The 21,451-nt window shown below is 42.6% G+C and overlaps 1 protein-coding gene across 9 annotated transcripts in view; it reads left to right on the top strand.

The window, feature by feature from the left end:
- Window positions 1-21,245, top strand: part of afdna (afadin, adherens junction formation factor a) — a 112,108-nt gene extending 90,863 nt beyond the window's left edge. For 5 of the 9 annotated variants that reach the window (XM_030046603.1, XM_030046610.1, XM_030046607.1 and 2 more), the window contains 7 exons: window positions 584-834; window positions 1,843-2,057; window positions 3,854-4,033; window positions 9,112-9,246; window positions 12,402-12,954; window positions 18,423-18,507; window positions 19,352-21,245. In XM_030046603.1, the coding sequence (XP_029902463.1) occupies window positions 584-834; window positions 1,843-2,057; window positions 3,854-4,033; window positions 9,112-9,246; window positions 12,402-12,954; window positions 18,423-18,507; window positions 19,352-19,508 (1,576 nt within the window). In that variant the 3' untranslated portion in view covers window positions 19,509-21,245. Of the gene's footprint in view, window positions 1-583; window positions 835-1,842; window positions 2,058-3,853; window positions 4,034-7,224; window positions 7,264-9,111; window positions 9,247-12,401; window positions 12,955-18,422; window positions 18,508-19,351 lie in introns of all 9 variants that reach the window. The other 4 variants (XM_030046605.1, XM_030046608.1, XM_030046602.1 and 1 more) reach the window with 3 other exon arrangements.
- The last annotated feature ends 206 nt before the right edge of the window (window positions 21,246-21,451 follow it).

Raw genomic sequence — 21,451 nt, forward strand, 5'->3', positions numbered from 1 at the left:
TCAACAAGACAAAAGCAAAACTAAAATGGACCTCTGTTGACTGATAGAACAAAATGACATTTTCATAAAAACAAAAAACAAAAAAAAAACAATTCCTAACTTCTGCTTGGAAGGGAGCAGATACATGGGCAAACTTTACTTTTGATACAGCACAGCATAAAAACAGAAGCTACATACAAAATAACAGAAGCTACAATGAGGAATGTAGATCAGTCTCTGAATTACAGCCAGTAACAAATAATGTCATGAGGAATTTGTAGAGAATTAATTTTCATCAACTAAAACCTGTTTTTGTCAACAAAAACCAGACTAAAACTAACAACTGTGTATGTGTGTTGAGAGTGAATGATTTATGTGTGACGAGTGTGAATAGTGGCTTGGAGTTTATGTTTTTTATTGTGTTTTGCACCGGAGTAGCATCTCCAATTTCGTTGTGTCTAGATACAATGACAATAAAGGCTTCTATCTATCTAACAAAATGACAAAGACCAAATGTAAAGACTAGATGTAAATCAAGATTGGCTGTCAAAATGAATACTGATGATGACATTAACAACGACGATGATTTGGTTATGATTTCCAGGGAGAGGAAGAGGAGGGAGCAGGAGAGGAAACTGGGTCAGATCCGGGCCAACCCCGTCATGCCTGTCCCACCTCACAACAACGGCGGAGCCATGCCTCCTCCGCACCATCAGCCCTCTGCAGCGTCAGTGGCCACGCCCCAGCCCTACCTCCCCCCGCACCCCCAGGCCCAGCCGCCCCCATCCAGGCCGGAGAAGCTGGCCAGCCTTCCTCGCTCCGCCGTGCCTCCCCCAGCCAGCGGCCCCAACCCCGGTGAGCCACTACAGTCAAACCTGTTCTCAATGTTTTTTCGTACCTCAAAAGTTGTGACTCAAACCTTTTTTAACATTTCTTTTAACTTTATAATGGCTAACAACAAATAACAAACTCAACCACAGAGCAGAATATAAAGACTCAATGTCAGACTCAGATAATGCTCCCTTTTTTAAAGTGCAGCAGTGCTCTTATGAAAACATCTACTCGGCTGGCTTAGTAAAGCACCATACCAGAGACTTTGAATGTTTGGCACATTTGCTACAATTTACCTACATTTTACATTGTAACATTTTGCAATTCATCCCTCATTCATCAAATGCAAATATTTGGTTCAAACAGCCACCTGTTTCACTCCCCACAATTTCAAGTCATCAAAACCCAACAGTGTTGCCTTTTGTAGGAAAACTAATATGGACGACTTTATTACTGTGATGGAATACTGGTGTGAAGAAAGTCTGAAGTCTCTGAAAGTTTTTCATATCGTAGTGGAATGAATGGAAACCAGTGGCTGGATAAAAGGGAGGAAGAATAATATCAGTTCTAAAATATTGTCTTGGGAAAAGAATAGTACAAACATGAAGTATCTACATTTTGTGGATATTATGTTTAACATTCAGAATCACTGGTAAGATCATAGTCGAGCTTATTTTTAATTCTAGTTGATTTGTGCATTGTGTTGCATCAAATAAAATCAGCTCTGTTTGCATATTTTGTGGGTGCCACATGGTTTTGTTAAATCTGGAAATACCTAGGAATAGAATTTGATAAATTAGGGGACATTTTGTTGCTTTCTTCTTGGTTTAGGAACGTTTCAATTTCACATTCTGATATGTGATGACAAAGTTAGACACCACGATCTTCTGAATGTTTAACATTGAACCAGCGTAGGAAGCCTGGTAGCTTTTTCACCACTTACTACTAATTACAAGTAATGTTGGCGATGGAGCATGGGTCTCCATAAGAGCATCAGCTAATTTCTTGAAATGAAATATTATCTACCTGTAGGCATGGATACAGTGATCAGGGAGCTGCTACCCCAGCAGCAGCCACGGACCATCGAGAGGCGGGACCTGCAGTACATCACCATCAGTAAGGAGGAGCTGTCGTCCAGCGATAGCCTGTCTCCAGACCCCTGGAAGAGGGATGCCCGGGAGAAAGCCGAGAAACAGCAACAGCTTCACATTGTCGACCTGCTGGATAAGGAGATCCAGGAGCTCCAGGTAGGGTCCAAACTAAAGGCCTGGTTATACAGGATTTGTTTCTCCCAGATGATTATTACTTAAGTATGTATTCAATTAAAGTCCTTCCAGCGCAGCAATATTGATGCTTTCCCACCTTTTCAGCCGAAGTCATAGTTTGATTATTTTTGGTCATTTTAAGAACCTCCTCTGAATTTCAACTTATTTGAATATCATTTTATTGCCAGTCGCAATACCAGTGCAGTTTTTTCTGTGAAAATTGTGTGTAACTGGGTAAATAGACTTTGAGTTAGTACGTTCAATCTTGAGTTGAAAATGCTACAGCGATGAAGCAGTTTGCTCCTTTAGCCAGTGTCTTGTTTTCTTGCCCTTTTTGGATGCGGCATTCAGCTTCAGACTGCTGTTTTTATTGGAGGCATCTCACAGGTTTTGGGTGTCTGGGAATCTCTAACCAAACTGCACACCTCCTTATTTGTAATTTTCATTGGCCAAACATCTGCTTAAAGCGATGAGGAAAATAGCAGAGGAGCATTGATAATATCATGATCCTGGCTACCTTGAAATACCTTAAAAAAATTTTCTCCAATGGAGCTTTAGTTCATTTTAGGTTTTCCTCTCAAGGGGTGACAAATGAAAATTACAATCAAAAAGGTGGAAGTTATGTAAGGGATAGCACTATAACATAGGTAGTGCACTGATTTCATACCTTACCATTCTTCAACTGGCTACATCCTTGCATCAAAGAATTTCATTACTTGTAACGTTGTCGATGACACACAAAAGTCAGTGACAAAGACATAGAAACCAGAAGGGAGGGCTTCATGTTAAACCCTCCAAGTCTTCTCACACAAAATGGGTCGTTGCTACTATTGAATGGAGAAGAATGGAATATCCCGTTCAATTCAGAATCGCAGGAAGGTCAGAGTGGCACCATTTTTATATGCATCGTTATCATTACAAAGGCTGTTGTACTGGGTTAACTTTAGTTACTGACTGCAGCAAGTAGCTCAGTGGCAAGTTGCTAAGGTGACAGGTTTTGCAGCAACAAACAAACTGCGTGTTTGGTCGTTTGTGTAGAGCATGGAGAGGTGTCTTGTGCTGCCAGAGGGGAATTGAAGACTGTTGGACCCATTGGTGGTTAACTACCAACGTTGATTACTGCTTTTAGCAAGCAGCCACAGCAAAACATACTTTACAGCCTTACTGACGTGCGCTGTCACTGTGGCAACTACCCTCATTTGCCATTTTGCTCTGCAGCAGCCAAATGAGAGGTTCAGTCACCAGGTTCAGTGCTGCGGTCAACTGGTCAAAGTGAGTAGCACCACCATCAGGACAAAGTGGCTACTTTTCAAATAACAGTAATTCAGGCAACATTCCACCTGCACTTGCAGGACCGTCCCAAATTATTGAGATGTAGAACTTCTCCATGGTAATGAGTCAAGCTTACAGTTGTTACCAGGCGGAGATGGCTTTGAGCTCCATGTGTTTCAGTGGAACGATCTTTCAGTGCAGGGAAAAAATGCATCTCATTTGTTTGTCATAGCATATGGGCAGAAAAAGGTTAAATAGCTCAATTTTTGAGAAGAAGTGCAGAAAACTTCATGGGCAGCCAATCAGTGACAGCTCATCTCTCCTCTACCCTCTTGCAGTGCGCCTAGTTTCTTTGTGTTTTTTCTATGTGAACTTTTACCCCATAAGCTTGGACACCACTATTGTACTCTTGCAGCTGTTTTTATTAGTATTATTAGTATTAAATAGAACTACTACTACTATTATTCTCTTAGATCATGATGTTGTAAACATCTGTTACTTCTTAGGCAAAGCCGGAGAGAACAGCAGAGGAAAGCGACCGCCTCCGGAAGCTGATGCTGGAGTGGCAGTTCCAGAAACGACTGCAGGAGTCCAAGCAGAGCGATGAGGATGAGGAGGAGGAGGACGATGAAGATGTGGACACCATGATGATCATGCAGAGGCTGGAGGCTGAGAACAGAGCCAGGGTGAGATGGAGGGATGATGGGGGGGTGAGGAGTGTTCAAAAGAGAGGAGTAATGATAAAAACATGATATCATTTATCTAGAACAATATAACTGTTTCATATTTACAGGAGGGGCTGAAGGTGTTACAGGCTCAAAGATAGGAATGACAGAATATTGCATCATATCTAAAGGCTGATTTTAGAGGAAAGTTTTCTTATTTCCGTTTGTTTTTTAAAGTAATATGAGTAGGTCATTTTTAATAGTAGCAGATGTGTAGTTGAGGTCTGTACAGCAGGAAGGGCGAGCCACAGGAAACCAAGCCGGTGGGGAAAAGCAGTGCCAGTGAAATGGATTCCCTCCATGGAAGTGCTCCCAACATGAATGTCCTGCAATGTGCATCTGCAACATGCTTCTGTCATCGCTTCGCCATGCTGAGCTGCTTAAATCTGATTGGCTAGAGTGTGGTGAGGGGGAGTGGGGGGTGGGCAGGCAGGCAAGGATGCTCTTAATGCTGCACTTATGTCATATGGGGAAAACTGACTGACTTGATGGAGACGGCGATTTAAAAGTGTTCAGGCATTCAAACTCTGCCATGAGAATGACTGAGGTTTTCTGCACACTGATCATTTTTATCACTCAACACACATGGATTTAGGCGGTTATCTAGCAAGTAATTGTCCTATTATGGCGATTTTAGAGTCCACAAAGTGAACATGGTGAAAATGGCACACTGTATTAGTTTTATTTGTAATTATGATATATCATTGCCTACACTAGACTGTATGTATTTTCTTGCTGGTGATGTCAGAATCCAAGAGTTCACAAGTAGTATTTTAACACCTGAAAGCTTTCTAATAGGAGGCTTGTGTCTTCCCACCTAATATGACTGCAGCATAAGCTCTGGATTGCATAGCAGCATTGAACCATGACCATAATGTCACTGAACATCATAGGCTGTTGATAAATTTTTTATTTAATTGTTCAGGATAATCAAGACTTTTGTTACTGTTGGATGAAATGGATCATCTTACTGATTAATAATTTTTTGCACAGACGATCTGTAGGCTATATGTTTTATGTCCTTATGATGCATTCTTTGTATAAACTGATTGCAAACCGTGCCATTATTCGCTTTGCCGGTATTAGAGCTTACAACCAAAGTAGTAGAGCTCTGGTGCTTATGTATCGCAGCAGTCCTAGTTTTATGTGTTCATGAATGAGTTGGTTTTTGTTAAGGGTATCATAATGGAGTCCTTTTTGACTGACAAAGCACCCTGCTATCATCAAAACGGTTATCAAATGTTAGGGCCCCAAATGTCCCAGTTAAATGTCATCAGTGCGGCGGAGTTAAAAGTCTAACATGAGATTATCTTCCCAGTGCTTTTCCCCTGATGTGGCCGAGTGTGGCGGGACATGGATGAGTGTGGTTGATGTGGTTGGATGTAGGAGACTGGGCTGTATGTGGTGGCAGGTGGCCTCATGCATGTGGGCCGCCTTTTGTGTGGAGCTGATGTGGGTGGATGTGGTGAGATGTGGTGTTGATGTGGTTGTGTGGTGGGAAGTGGCCTCATGACGGAGGATGGGCTGTCCAAGAATCAGGGTTTCCACTGGTCATGGAATTTTGAGAGTTCTACTCCAGACATTGAAATCCAGCTGATGGTATACACATTTAAAAACCGAGGTTTTCGTACTTAGTATTGCTCTTGAGTTCTACCTTCATCATTCACCAAGAATTGGTCTGGGCTGGGTGGGCTTTAGTTCCCCTTGTAGGGTAACAACATTGTCTGGACCTTGAAGAGCAACCAGCTGTCCAGCAAAGTTCAGATATCCCATTTGTTAGAACTGAAAGAGCTATGGCTCCTTCTGGCGCTGCAGCCATGTGTTACAGCTAACACTGCTGGAGCTCAGGTGTGATGTGAGAAAGTCCATGCAGGTAAAGAAGCACAGCTCCATCTGTCAGACTGAAGTGCTGATTTGCTCACCCTCACCTCTTCCGATCGAATGATAGTTTGGGGCTAACGCTAGATTTAAGTTTATTGTGTTTTCAAATAAAAACCAATCAGAGAAAAATTTTAGTGTTAACCGTGTTTGCCATTTTGTTGTGACATCAGATGGGTGTTTTGGCAAACTTGTAGCTTTCAGATCGCCATAACATGACTTGGAGTTCCAACTTAACTGTATTCCTTCGCATTTTTCCACATAAGGAGTCAGATTTTCTGAGTTCAGTGGAAAGCTCCATAAAATCCTCAGCGAAACTCCTGGTTTCACTCAAAATTTGCATAAGTGATGTTAGTCGCTCAAGCAAACGTTAACGTTGGCTTGTAGTGATTTTCACCTCTTTAAATGTAGTTCACCGAGCGGCTTCACATGAAAATAAATGCTACTTCATTATTTTTTGACTTAATTTTTCAAAACAGAGGCCTTTTTGATAGTGATACAAATTGACAAACGTGTAATTCATAACACAGTGCAAACAGGATCAAAAAAAAAGTTTGTCTCATCATTGACCACCACATGTACTTTTTCTGAAATGAAGTCCCATGGGGGACAGCTGAAGGGGAGGGGAGGGACTTTTCCCCTGTTTTCTATTGTGTTCACATCATGTTTACTTCCCCCTGCAGAATAAAACAGAATAATAAACTTCAGTGAATGCTGGAATTCAACATTTTAGCCATGGAAAATCAGGCAATTTAAAATTTGGGCACAGAGTGGGAACCCTGCGGGGCAGACACGGCTGGATGTTGGATGTGTGAGGATGTGGTGTGTTGTGGCTGCATGTGAGGGGGCGTGCGAGGGTGCAGCGCTGGGAGGTGGGGTGGGGTTTGATGTGGCTTGGTGTGGTTGGAAGCAGTGGGATGTGTGAAGATGTGGTGGGAGGCTCAGAGCAGGGGAATGTCCCGGGAGTGGTGAATTAAGGAGCCTGCTGACTGTCAGTATTCAGTAAAACGGAGGAGGAAAAGTTCTTCGGCAATGTTTTCACTTTATTTCCTTTTCTTTCATCTTCCCTCTCTCTTCCTATTTTTGTTGATTTACTCCTCTGCTTCCTCCCTCCTCCTCTCTCCTACTTTTTTTTAATCATTATTTTTACTCCCACCTTTTCTCTTCTACTCCTTTTTTTCTATATTTGGGTCTTTCTTTTTCCTTGTCTTCTTTTCTGTATTTTTGCCCTCTATCCCCCCTCCCACTTTCTCTCTCTGTTCTCTTCTCTTCAGCAGCAGACTGCTGTCCCAGCTATCTCTGTTCTAGACTTGGTACGTTCTTCCTATTGATGACAAATATCCTCTTCCTGTCCCACATCACTTCCTGTTTCTTCCTGTTTCCTGTCTGGGCTGCCCACCCACTCGTGTTTCCTATTCGCTCATATTTACTTCTCCTTCCCCTTCCCTCTCACATCTGGACTACTGTTGTTGTGTCATTGGGTTTGGGTGAGAGCTAGAGGCAGGACTAAGCCATGTATAGCTGAGAAGCAGGCAGCCATGGAGGGGGGCGTCTGGGGGTGCTTGATATGCTAGTTGGCTGGGGGGGTGGGTCTTCCATCTCTTTGTCCACTCAAAACAGCTACTCTGCAGAAGGATTAGCCGCCAAACCCATTGCTTGCTAATATGGAAATGACAACATGTCAAGTCTAGCCTTTCAACACATGTAGGAGTTTCGGTTGGCATGAAGCTGGTCAGCAGTGATGTTTTGAGTGCAGATCGAGGTGGTGGCTGCATGGCTGAATGCATCACCGGGGTCATCCAGCTCAGGATCCATGCATGAGTCTGTTAGGCCTCCAAGCCGCTGGCGCTACCTGCACAGGGCCACATCCTGATGTTGTGGCATCCATCCATCTCTCCATCCATTCATTCATTCATGTGTGACCAGCTGTGTGTCCTCATGTCCTCTCTACAGCATATCCTCTGTCCAGCCCAGCGAAAGGCTCTGTTTGTTTGTGTCACCATCAGAGTGGCAAATTAGCACCCGCCACCTGCGAATGTTGGTAATATTTGCAGTGGCAAGTAGTTTTTCTCCAGCAGGCGTGGTGATGGGTTAAATGAAACAACGTGAAGTTCTGTGGCAACACAGAGCCAGTGTGAAAAGGCCCTCGAAGCTACAAAGACAGCAAACAATACAAACAAAGTAGCAAGGCCTTTTTAAAAGACGATTCTCTAATGAAAGTGAAGCAAGGATGAGAGGGGAAAGGTACAAAACAAAAACAATGTAGTGTTCACTTTGTGAATTTCTGTCTCAGATAAGGGGAGGTTAAATTAATTTGACATGGGGACAAAAAAACTTAAAAGTGGAAGTATTTAACTCTTTGAAACCTTTAGCAAATTCTCTCAATCATTTTTAAAATATGGGCTAAAAAACAGAAAATTAGCCAAGAATTAAACAAAAAAAAAACCTGTAATAAACAAGCAAACAGATGGCTGTTGAAATTTGGGCATCCACTAGACACTGGTGAGTGGACCAAAGAGTTAATTTGCCACCCTGGTCGCCATCGTCTGCACGGTTTGACCTCATGTTTGTTCTGGGATTTTGAACAGTATTGTTATGAGTGCTTTTGCTGCAGCCCATAGCTTGCAGCTACTTCAGGTACGCTTGATTTAGCTTGTCTCTCCTGCTCAGCATGATGATCACCTTGTTATTAGCACACATGCAGTATAATATATATATGAAATGCAATCAAGTGCACCCGAACTAGCTGAAAGAGGGACTGTCCGCTGTTAGCCCCGCCCACTTTTTGGTTGCTCTTGCCCTTGCATGTCATTGGTGTCCATCTTGCATGTTCAGCAGTGTGTCAGCCTGTGCTGTGTGTTTGCAGTGCACACTGCTCCTCTCCACAGGAGCAGTTCTGTGAGACAAATTCAACCTACCTCACTTTAGGCGACATACAGTGTCAATGCACATTTGTGTCCAATCAAGTTGAACAAAGCCACTGCATATGGAATTGATCAGGAGATGTTGTAGAAATGACACTACCATTGATATGCTGCTAATACTGTTTATTTGCTCGTGTGCCTGTCTTTGCGTGCCTTTTGGCATGTTGCTCTGTGTGTCTGTGTGTGTGTGTGTGTGTTTGCGTGCGCGCACGTGTACATGTGTGTGGTCATGTCCAGTTGCAGGACGAGGACCGACGGCGCAAGCAGCAGCTGGAGGAGATGCATAAGCGGGAGGCAGAGGAGCGAGCCAAGCAGGAGGAGGAGAGGAGGTGGAGGGAGGAGGAAAGAGCCAGACGAGAGGCCGAGGAGAAGGTCTGTCTTGGTAGTCATGGAAAGCACAGCAGCTGTGATGCTAGCTCATATCTTTTTGGAGCTTGTGTTGTAGGATTTGCCATCATGATATTGTAGTCTTGTCTTAGCCAGCCTTGCTCTGTCTTAGTGCTAGACAGGACGTATCTATGAGAGGGATTTTTGAAAGGTGATATTATTTGCCTTGGACTTTTTCATAGCCACGGTTGTGTGCCACAGGTTTCCCCCACAGTATTCTTCTTATCAGGACGCAAATGCCTCTGAACAGTTTAGACCATCATGTGACAATTACTCTGATTTACTGAAAGCCATTTGGATTGGCAGCACATTAAGGCACTTTTAGGCGCTGTATGTTATACAGAGTCACACTCCTGAAGCTGTTGAATAATTTTCTATCCTCGCTTCTATCATATCAGAGGTCGATGACATTAACTGGTTGATATTCATTTTTGATAGATGATGAATATCAGTCCCATGTATTAGTCTAATTTTAGGATTTATGCTGTAATGACTGCCTTGAGATTTTTTTTCTGTCCAGGCTGCTGAATTAATTTGGACTAGCAACATCTTACAATATCTTACAGTTATAATGTGATATAATATAGAAATACTTAGTCAGTGTGAAGATGTTCCTGTTGTATGTTGGGTTTTTAAATGACCAGTGGTTTGAGCTGGTGTCCACTCCAGCCATCTACGTCTGTATCATGCATACTCAGTGTTTTGCCACTGTACCCACTGATTTCTCCATGGTGACATTATTTTTGTTCTGTTCTGTGAACCGCCATCCCTGTCAGACTACTGGCTGTTTAAAAACCTGTAGGAAACTTGAGTTTTGCGACACCTCCTAAAGACTCAGTTTGTATGTTTTAGAAGCGTTGAAACCTCTCAGCCATTGAAAACGATATGTTTTGCATGGTGTCACTGAATATTTCTCCTCTATTTAAAGCCTGTCATTGTAGAGAGGCTTACTCAGCTGTAGCTAATAAAATGTGCAGTCAGAATGAGTGGTGGAAACAATGCTTTCCCTCAAAGCTTACAAACTGTGTCTTTAACAGGACAACACAATGTTTTGAGGATGATGGTGATGACTCTAATGATTATTCTCATGCTGATTAATGTTCTCTGTAAATATGTCCAATTGCATGTCCTCATCCTGTGTTCCTACCCACCCTGTGTGATGTATTGCTGTGTCATGTTATGTGCCTCCACCCACCTTAAGCATGGGATGCCCATCATGCTGTTGGTTGTTATTGTCAGTCTGAGTCAGGAGATTGATTTCTTTTAGTTTGTTGGGAAGCAGTTGTTTTTTTTTTCTTTTCTTTTTTTTTTTCAACCATTCCATCCAGCATCGCTTCAGAAACTATATTTAGGAATGCCGCCCACCCTCCTACCTCTCCCAAAACCTCCCGCTTTATATGAAATGCCTACCAGAGTAAACACACACACACACACACACACACACACACACACACATACACATCATATAGGAAATCTATACCCTCCCTCACACCACCACCCACTTGTTCAGACGCACACACCCACTAACTCCACCCAGTTGTGCTCAGGCTCCAGTGCAGACACAGCTCTAGAGAATAAGCAGGCTATCAACAGAGCAAGTCAGGGAGATTTTGACTACATTAAACACAAGTATCCAGACCAAGTGGACCAAAAATTGGAAGATAATCTGTCACCAGAAGCTCTAAGATCAAGAACACTTGACTAGGACCAACTGACTGAGCTCCAGATCCCTATAATACAACCTATTCCACTACCCTGCCTTTATGTATACTTAGATCTTATAACATCAGAGGCGTTTCCCATGTGTTGGGAGTGTAGACAGACCTCAGTTACTGGAACATGGAATCAACAACCTGCCCATAAGCCATAAAGTACATTCATACACTGAAATTTGAGCTTGCAGGGATGCACACAGTGTGCACACATGCATACATGTAGTGTTAAAGGAAGGAGTGGATGCTGGTAGGCAGGGTGGACAAGAGTAGAGTAGGTCCAGCTTAGGGCAAGAACCAGTTTGTACCAGTACTGCATAGACCTTTTTCCATAGCAGCCATTTTGACATGAAATAGCTGGGTAAACACAGCTAATAATATTAACCAGGGTTCCATTCCATAGACTGAAATGGAACATAACCTTAATGAATGTAATCAGTAAGACCTGATTACTCTGTTATTTTATGTTAATGTCTGCTGTGAAAAAGTCTATTATGTTTGTAGACAGTGTGGTGGAGGAACTGTCAGAGCCAAGTTCTATCAGTATCCATTCAGACTAATAGACAGAGCAGGTGTGTTTGGTGGTACCTTATCAGACTGGACCAGTACTGAGTGCTTGCAGGCTAACAGGCAGGGTAGACATTTTGATAATGTCTTTGTACAAATATTACATCAGACTGGTAGAGAAGGTCAGCTGGTGAGAGCAGAAAGCTTTTCCAGTGTCCTGTCAGACTGACCCCAACTGCTTTTGGGTCAAAATTGGACCTAAATCCTACTACGGTAGTCAGGGTGAACCAGGTGAAGGGGTGGTTAACCCATTTTGAAAAAACTGATATTATTTCACTTTCCGCTGTTCTATAGGACAGTAGTGGTGCTATCTTCCTCTCATTGTTACTGAGTGCTGGATACTGGCTGGATGCTCCACATGCTGACTGTTAGCCTCCTTACAGTTATTGTATTATCCTCCATTGAGATGAACTTCCCCCAAGCTAACATCCTGAAAATTGACCGCCTTAATCCACTCAAAGAAGGTGAAGGTGAAACTTAAAAATGCACAATGACTACTGAGTGTAAATTATCGTTTATAACTGGATTTTTCCTGTTATGAATACTCAGGAAGCTCCAGTAACTTCAGTGGCAGGAGACAAACAGTCAGTATTTGGATCATCTAACACTCAGTAATGATACACATAACATGATATTTTGGGCATAAGTGAAATAATACCAACGTTTTTTTAAATGGGAGAACCGTCTCTTTCAACCAGAGCCATTTCCTATCAGATGAGTCCTTACTTGGATGGAAATACAGAGGTGGTGGAGCTCACTAAGAGTTAGTTCCTCGCTGTGTCCCTAGATAGTTGTAGCGTAGCCCTCACTGAGGTGAGAGGTCAGTGTGTGGAGCTGACTAACAGGTTGTCCCTCCCCTAGAGGAGACAGGAGGAGGAGTACTACACCCGCCTGGAGGCCGAGCGGCGCCGGCAGCATGAGGAGGCAGAGAGAAAGCTGCTGACGCCGGACGAGCCGGCCGGTCTGTACCGGCCCCCACTGCCCCGGGAATACCAACCCCCCGCCCCCCCTACCAACCCCACTAACACCCCCCCGTCCCCCCCGCAGAGAAACACCTCCTACCTCAAAACCCAGGTCGTCTCCCCCGACACACTCTACACCGCCAAGTTTGTCTCCTACACGGGCGAGGGGGAAGAGGAGGAGGAAGGGGAGGAAGTCACCAAAGCAGGGAGTGGCGGCGGCCAATCAGGTCAGGTGAAGCTTTCGGCGACCAGGAAGTCGTACGGCGACCTCCCGGCCGCCGCTTCGCCCAATCGCAGCAAGCCTCTGCCGCCGCCCACTGCGCGCAAGCCCCGCCCTCTTTCTGATGGCATCTTCCTGTCTGGCTTGTACCAGCCGCCAGTCAACAACTCCAACAGTACAGCCCCCCCCCCTCCTGCCAAACCCAGCTCCATCCCCCCAGGAGGCTCTAAAGGTAGAAACAGAGAGAGGAGGAGTCAGGCTCGCCACAGTGCCCTCTACAGCCTCCGTACCTCCCTCTCATTCATTCACTTATTCATTTTCTAGTTATAGTTTAGTTCCTTTTTTTGTGTTTCTTTTTACCTTGTTCATTAGTAGAGAGGTATTCTGCTATTCATTTCCCCTCTCTACTTTTCTCCCTTTTCTGTTTGTTCAAATCACTATTTTTTATGTGTAGTAGTCAATCGAGCTGTAATTCAATTTCCCGTCACCCATTAGTTTGTGTTCTCTGTTTTCTGTGTGGAAATTTTCACTCCCTCTCCTCCAGCAAATCGGATTTGTTTTTTTTTTGTGTTCAGCTTTGTGTTTGTTTTGTTTGGAACACCTCCTCCTGTCCCCAGTAATTTCCTCCTCATCTTCCTCCAATCACTACGATCAGCACTAGTGGACAGTAAAAGCAATCAATAATTGCCCCACCACGTTTTTTGCTGCAGATTGAAACCCATCAGAACCAATCATAGTACTGTTGGTGTTGTCGCTCGCCGCCTTCTCTGTGTCTGATTGGTTGGTTGCTGCTTGGGGCGGGGGTGTGGCCAGTCGTCCGTCTGCCCAACCCCCTGCCTGCCCGTGGCCCTGCTTAGCGGTGTTGGCTTTAAGGGAAGGAGACACACCATTGGCTTTTCACACCCATCTTTCACTCAACTCGATCAATAAGGGTTCCGCTTTCATTCATACATATCAGCATTCACAAATCCACACAGCAGCAGTGTGCTGACTGAGGCACCTTCTGTCTGTGGCTGTTTCAAAGGCTTCTGGCTAAAGTCTTCCTCTTAACCAAGGTGATAAACTTAGCTTCATCCATACAGCTCCCTGTCAGCAGGGACACCTTTTGAGACTTCATAGCTACAGCCCTGCAGTTTCAACTGAGGAAGCTTTTCCTAGCAAAGGAAAACACAAGTTCAGGCACAGGCCATCAGTGTTTTGACTCACAAGCCCTTACATATTTATCACAATATCAAATTTAGTCTGTCTCAGTGTAGATCAAATATGAAAAAGAATTTTTCTATATTTTTCTTGGTTTATACATCACAAATATTGTGTCAAGATGTGTATCTTTATTTTTCTTCAGAAGGCAGTGTTGGAAAGAGACATCTGCACAGTTAACTCTAGAGAGGCTTGTAGTTAGTTGATGGCTGTGTTGGATTTCAAAACTGAAATATGTCTGTTTTCAGAATGTCAATCCACCACTTTTCTCAGACCTTCGGCACCTCTTAAATCCTCAAAAAGTGAATCTAAGAGGTTCTGGGGAACCAGTTTTGCTCAGTTTTCAACCACATGAGGAGATTGTAGCAGTAATTACATTCATCCTGTTTCAAATGACATGCTTTTGGCATTTCTTAAAGGACCATACCAGTGATTTTGAGCATTTGAGTTGTTACTACAATTTGCCCTTATTTTACATTGCAGCAAACCATTTTGCAAATCACATGGGGTACTAAAGATTTCACAGCTTATGAGCAACATCCCTTGATTTTCACATAAGAATTTCTTTTTTTTTTTAATTGAAACAGCCACCTTATAATGCTGTGTCTGTGGCTAACAAAGTTGTCACCATTCATTAACCACAGAGCTGACAAATGGCTGTGTAAAGCAAGTGTTCCCCAGGGATTATATTCACTACCCCAATATCAAGTTATCAAAACACAACAGTGCTGCTGCTTTTAGGAAAACTAATGCAGATGACTTTATTACAGTGATGAATGCTGGTGTGAAGAAAGTTGGAAGTCTCTGAAAGCTCATTATCATATCCTGGAGGAATGAATGGAAACCATTTAGCTGGATAAAAGGGAGGAAAAATGATGTCTAACTTCTAAAATATGCCTGCTTGCTTTGGGAGAAGATTGGCAGAAACATGAAGTTTACATGTTTTGTAGATACTAGTCTAAACAGGCAGAATCACTGGTATGGTACTGTAAGGAAAAAACCTAAATCAACTGGCCTTTCTAGTGTTAAACAAACGCAGATTTCATATCAATCTACTGACCTAGCTGACCCTCTCCACGGCTCAGTTTCCTTAAATTTACCGTTGAAATCGGGGAACTTTGAACAGCCACAGACAAACAGAGCCGCAAATGCACCACAGTCTGACTGTAATCTTTTCCTGTGGTCCAGGAAATGGCTGTCTGCACCTTCAGTCCAAAGCTCTTCCCTCCCTGCTGCATATGAAATACAAAAACACAATCCGGGCCTCACAGGAACATTGTGTCGGCATTCCTCATCCAAATTCGGGGAAACGGCCCACTAACCTCCCAATACCTACCCACCCCACTCCACCTCACCTCCCCTGAAATAAAAACCACCGAGCCATGCATGTCCCACTGCCCCCCCCCCACACACACACACCATACACACAAAACACTGCACTATGGCTGCCAGAAAGCTCACCCCCAAATAACCAGCTTGATGTAAATTGCTTTTTACTGCCTGAGCTTAGCTTCCACCATGCTGCTACCTGCTTTCTTTCTTTCTTTGTTATTGTCTTTGCTCCCTGTTTTGCTACCTGTCTGTTTGCTGAGTGTTGGCGTTTTTCCACCCAGCCTGTTGCTGTTCATCTGTCTGTTAAACTGCCTTTCCATAGCATCGATCGTCCTCTTTCCAACTGTTGTGCTTGGTTGTCTTTCTGTCCGTTTTCTGCTCTGTCAGTAGATTTTGCTTCCTGTCATTTTCCTCGTCAGTCTATCTATTCTCCTTCTGCCTGTTTGTCTGCTGTAGCTGCAATGCTGTCTAATGCTGCAGCTCCACTAAACCTCCTACAACTCCTTCAAGGCATTGTGGAGGTTACAGTGTCCAGCTTACCTGACGTATAAACCCCAAAGTACATTCAGTGTGGACAATCTGATCAGCTGGCAGCTCCAAGAACTTCTGTCAAAAACACATCTCCATAAAGTCAAATCTGACTCTAAAATTTGGCCACATAAAAAGAGATATTGTCCTTACAATCAGAATGAAAGCACTAGAAAAACAAAACTGTTGCTAGCTTTCCAAGGTGTATGAACTTAGAGAAAGCTAAAAAGGAAAAACAAATTCAGCTAAACAAAAAAGATAGAGAGAGAGAAAGAAAAACTATCTTTGGCCTCCAAGAGTAGCTGAACCAAAATAAAAGAAAAACAATACACATAACCTTTGGGATCCATAAAGGCCATTGGTTGTGCTTTATTTGTGAATTTAAAGAATTTTCAATGGAAGTGCCAGAAGTGTAATTTTACATCTCCTCTGGCTTCACAGAGGAATGTTACTGGCCTTGACGAAAGGGTTGTTTCTCTGTGGTTACTTTGTTCTCAGCCAGTTTGTGTTTATGTGGTTTGGGCTGAAGTGGGACCCAGCTCGGTCCCATCTCAAACTACACTCAGATCTCTGCTTTCACTCTGTAAAACCAAAAAAGGGCCTGGATGCTGCCAGCTCGATGAATCTGTCTGGGTTCACACCCCGCCGCTGTGTCTGTGTCTGAACTTTACCGACCCCCCTTTTCCATTTCATAAAACAAGTAAGACATAAAACTACATGCATTTGGACTTGGCTTGTGTTTCTTGGAACACAACCAAGTGGTGTTAAGTCTAAGGGTTTAATATCCGAGCCTGGGCCTTTCCTGGCTTAGGATGATCAGATATACCTACTACAGTCTTCCCAACCCGTGTTCCCTCTAAGCTAGTGATACCTGTCATCGTGTGCAGGTTTTCATTCCAACCGAACACTACAGCAGCACAGTTTACTGATTCCTCTCCTCTCTGATCAAATGTGTTTTAATCTGTAGTGTTTGGTTGGAATGAAAACCTGCAGATTCTTGGGTCACGATGGCATGTGGTCTAGGACCAGTGGGATGGATCTAGTCTGGTCTAGCCAGATTTAGGCCCTGGCTGTGTCTGGTCTAGCCCTGGATTTTGCTGTGGTCCGGCCCAGGCTCAGGAAAGACACAGGGACCCGTGACCCAACTGATTAACATTTTGTTTTGGCTCCAAGGTCAAGATCACCCACCTCATCCTCATCAGTCTGCAGGCCTTTTCCTTATGCACTCTAGTTTTGACCTTCAATCAGATTCTTAGGTCGCTTTCACACCTGCTGTGTTTGGTCTGGCTGAATCAAATACTGGAGCATTCACCCCTTTGGTGTATTAGGTTTGGGCCAGTGAGAACCCCTATGTGCACCGAATGTTCGAGCTAGAGTTCACCTGAAAGAAGCGGTCTCTGGTCAGTTTCAAGCTAAGTCTGCAGCGTGTTATTTGAAGTGAGAAAGGTAGCCACACCAGTGCTGCCAACTGTGGGATGAGAAAGGAATTTAAAACCTGCTCTACCTGGTTGGTCTGCCTCACAATGAAGTAGTGACATCATGACACTGCTGGAGTTTTTCCAGCCTTCAGTACCAGGATGTGATGGCAATGTGACAGACTGCTATTGTCACTGATCAGAGTCGTATCCATCTCTCATCATTGTATTATTTTATTAAACGATAGCTAAAATGTTGACACATTAGAAAGGATCTTTTCTCTCTACACGCTTTCTCCTCTAACCAATCTATAAGCATGCACATCACTTAGGTGTCCATGGAATGGTCCACTTCGATTTGTGCCCTGTGAAAGCTAGCCAAAGCAAATGAATGAAGTATCAGTGTATCAAACAACTTGTTGGTCCAGACCATGTGAAAGCGGCCTTAATGTGTGGACTGGTTTGTGTAGCACCAGATTACTGTAACAGTGATCCATAGAAGTTTTAGTATCAATTTGATGTTGGATCTAAAGAAGTCAAATTGAAAAAGGCAAGTAGTTCCTGTCTCCACAAAGCAGAACAGGAACTAAATGTCAGTGCTTCACAACTGGGGCTCCAGCCCATTAGAGGACATGTTTGATGGTGACCTTGGCCTTGAAGACCACCCAACACTTCCACAGACCACTTTGCTGCTTTGGAATGGCCCTTTAACAGCTTTTTTAAAATGCTTTCTTTCTCTTTCTCAACTTGCTGCTCTAGTTTAACAAAACTCTGTTCTCTGCCTAATGCTTCTCAAGTACCTGTTCTCTTCCTCCTGCTTGAGCTGGTCTGTGGGAATTCTCGTGATGTAAATTGGAGAAGCTGCTGGGTGCAATGGAAACTGGACTTCTTAGGGCCTTAGACCCACAGAAAGTGGAACTAAGAAAGTATTTGAGACCTTCATAGGTTTAACTGGTTTTAGTTTTACTTGGTTTCCGTGAGATGTAAGTTACCCAAAACCACATAGCAGCAGTTATTTAAATTAAAGTAACTGTTTCTGATTGACTTCCAACTAAGATGATGAAAGCTGAGTCAGAGTCCAGTGCCGTAGTTGCAGGATCTTGCCAGTTTGCACCCAGCAGCTTCTAGATGGGATGTTTTGTCTGGGACAGACTGTTAATGCCTGATACTGACTGATGTCCTGCTGCTCTGTCTGTCTGCTGTGTGACTCCTCAACTGTGGACAGGACTTAACTCGTACACTGGAAACTCAGCAGGAGTTGTAGGATCAGGAGAAGTCTACAAGGACCCGCGAGACAAATGGACAAAAAGGTTCGGCCCTCCTTCTTTTTCTGTGGTTAACTTAATAATAACAATAAGAAACAGTTTGTACCCACAGGCCGTCACTGTGATAAACACTATCAGTCTCACAGTATCAGGAACAGGCCTTGTGCACTAAACCTCTAACATTCACTGTATATAGTTATTCTAATTATATTGGTAGCATCAACAGTTTATCAGATCATCGTCAATACATATTTTAGCACTCTGTTTATACTGTATATACTCTTTTTACTCCATATCCACTCCATGTATGTATCCATGTATATATCCATATCCAATATTTATTCCAGCATCTTTGCACTCTGATCCATTGCACTATTGACTTCTACTTCACATTTTCCAGTAGTTGGTAGTTTTTTTGTTGTAGTAGTAGTTTGTTTCATTTTTATTCTTACATAGATAGATATTTAAATTTAGATCTGAACATAGCAGCAAAATGTTTGCTTACTGTGCTTGTATGTCTAATTCTGTAAGTACATGAGAGCGGTGGAAGTAACCGGAGTCAAATTCCTTGTATGTGCACACATATTTGGCGAATAAAGCTGTAAATTGGTAGGAAATTTGCAAAAAAAAAAAAAAAAGTAAAAAAAAAAAAACGTATGACTATAATTAATAGCTTAATATTAATAACATAACATTAATATATAAATATATATTTAAAAATGAAATACAAGATAACCGAGTAATACCCCAAATATGAAAGAGAAATCAAGTGACCTCGGGTCATGTGGTGACAACGATGACAGACTTGATGTTTTACTGTTTTACATGTTTTATTTAAAGACCATTGTCCGTGTGTGTGTGTGTGTGTGTGTGTGTGTGTGTGTTGCAGTCAGGAGCAGGAGAACTCGATCCCCAGCGGAGCTCCGGAGAGTTTGACCTTCAAGGAGCGCCAGCGTCTCTTCTCTCAGGGGAAGGAGGTTTCCAACAAGGTCAAGGCTTCACGCAAACTCATGGAGCTGGAGAACGAGCTCAACACCAAGCAGTAGAGCGCAGCCTTTCACTTTCCCAGCACCACCTTAACACTAACACCAGCACCTCCGTGTTAACGTTAAGATGCTCCCGGGAAGACCGAGTCGAGGGAGCCGGCGTTCACTTCCCCACCGCTGACCATCTCCTCCTCTTTGTGTTATTTTCCCTCAAAACAAGTTTTGTTTTTTTAAATCATTCAATAACTGGACCATTCACATAAGACATAGATGTATCTTTGCAATAGGAGAGACATTTATGGCTTAATTTTTTTCCCCTCTTTAAGATTTATCAAAGATATATAATGGTAAAGCACTGTAAAAATGTTTTAATTATATCTAGTAATATGAAAATTTGAGAATCACATGACGAAGGGGGATTTATTTTTGTTTGTAAAATGGTTCTCGGGTTAGGGATGGAAAGTTTTTTTGCTCATTTTATTTTTTTTAAATAGCTTAATGAAATACAACATTTTATGGTGTTATTTTATGCTCTTTTTCAGCATCACGTTTTCACACTTAATTTCTTCTTGTCAACAGAAATGCCCAAGGTTGCAACAAGTGTTTTTTTTTCTTTTTCTTTTTTTATTTAAAATTTCAGTGAGTGAAAGCACTGTTATTTCATTCCGTAGCAAGCGGGGTTTTTTATTTTTAGTTTTTGTCGTTATTTTGGATAAACTCTGGAGGATTCTCCAGAGGATGATCTTAAGTGCACAACATTACTGTAAATATCTGGGTCCACGACTGTCTCACTCTTTACTACTGTAGAAACCCGCCTGGAAAATGAAAACCGCAGAACTAATGTGATGAAAGCATTTGACGGCAAGAGCTCCAACTGGGCATTTTTCGACATTTTCAGTGGAACCGAGTAAGAAGACCTGACAAATTGGACTGTCTTCCAGCTGGTTCTCACTGTCTGTGGAGTTAAAAGTATTTTAAATGTTTCTCCCCCCAATTAACTCTTTTATTGCATTTCTCTTTTGTTTGAATTGAATAGACATTTTCTTTGCAGAGTTGTGTGAGACTAATTTGACCGATTGTACACTACATTTAAGGCAGAAAAAGAAACTTCGTCACTTAAAACGGTAATAAACTTCAGTGTTGGTTTTCACAATTTAAAAAAAAAAAACAGAAGAAAAGTCAAACGACTCTTAAGTCCTTGTTCGCATTGCAGATATTTATTTCAAACCTTGTGGAAAACCATTCTTGCACAAATTTTGTTTTTAATACTAAATATGTATCAGCAAACTGTTGTAAGAAATGGACTACATTTGAGACCCCTTGTACTGTGGTAATCTGTATTTTATTAACACTAGAGGGAAATGTATTCCATCTTTACGTCAGCAGTAGTGGGTTCCAGAGGTTTCTTTGGACTGGGACTAGGATTATAGAAAACTGACTACAGAAATAAAGGTTATATTTCTATAATCACATTCCCTAGCACAGCTACTGGTGTACAAAAGGCATACACTTCAAACACACTAAGAAAAAATCTTTTTCAAATGTAATGCTTTTCTGCAGTTTGTTTGAGTGACTCCATCCTGTGTGTGAATATCCTTTTCTTTCAGGAGCCTCCATTAAAACTCTGATTCTACATAACGAGATAAGATGCTGTTATAACTGACTTGTACAAACACTACAGACACGCTCCCTCTCCCCACAAACTCCTTTTTAGGTTTCAAAATGAACTGAATCATTTAAATGGTTTCATGTTTAGCCTTTTGTAAATCATTAATAAATACAGATTTTTCAACAGTGCAGGCTGGAACGGTGGTCTTTATTATTATCCTAATACCTCGTTGGGTTCATAAGGAGAGCCAGATGGTGCTCAGTGTCTGGTGCAGACACTGTGCTGTTGGTTGGTGTGCAGAGGGTCACAGCAGCAAATACAGAAGCAATTTAGGCTCCATTAGGGATTTCCAAATTTTCTCATGTTCTGGGCCTCCACACTAACTATTACTTGA

Source organism: Myripristis murdjan, chromosome 24 (assembly GCF_902150065.1).
Source record: "Myripristis murdjan chromosome 24, fMyrMur1.1, whole genome shotgun sequence".
NCBI classification, from domain to species: Eukaryota; Metazoa; Chordata; class Actinopteri; order Holocentriformes; family Holocentridae; genus Myripristis; species Myripristis murdjan.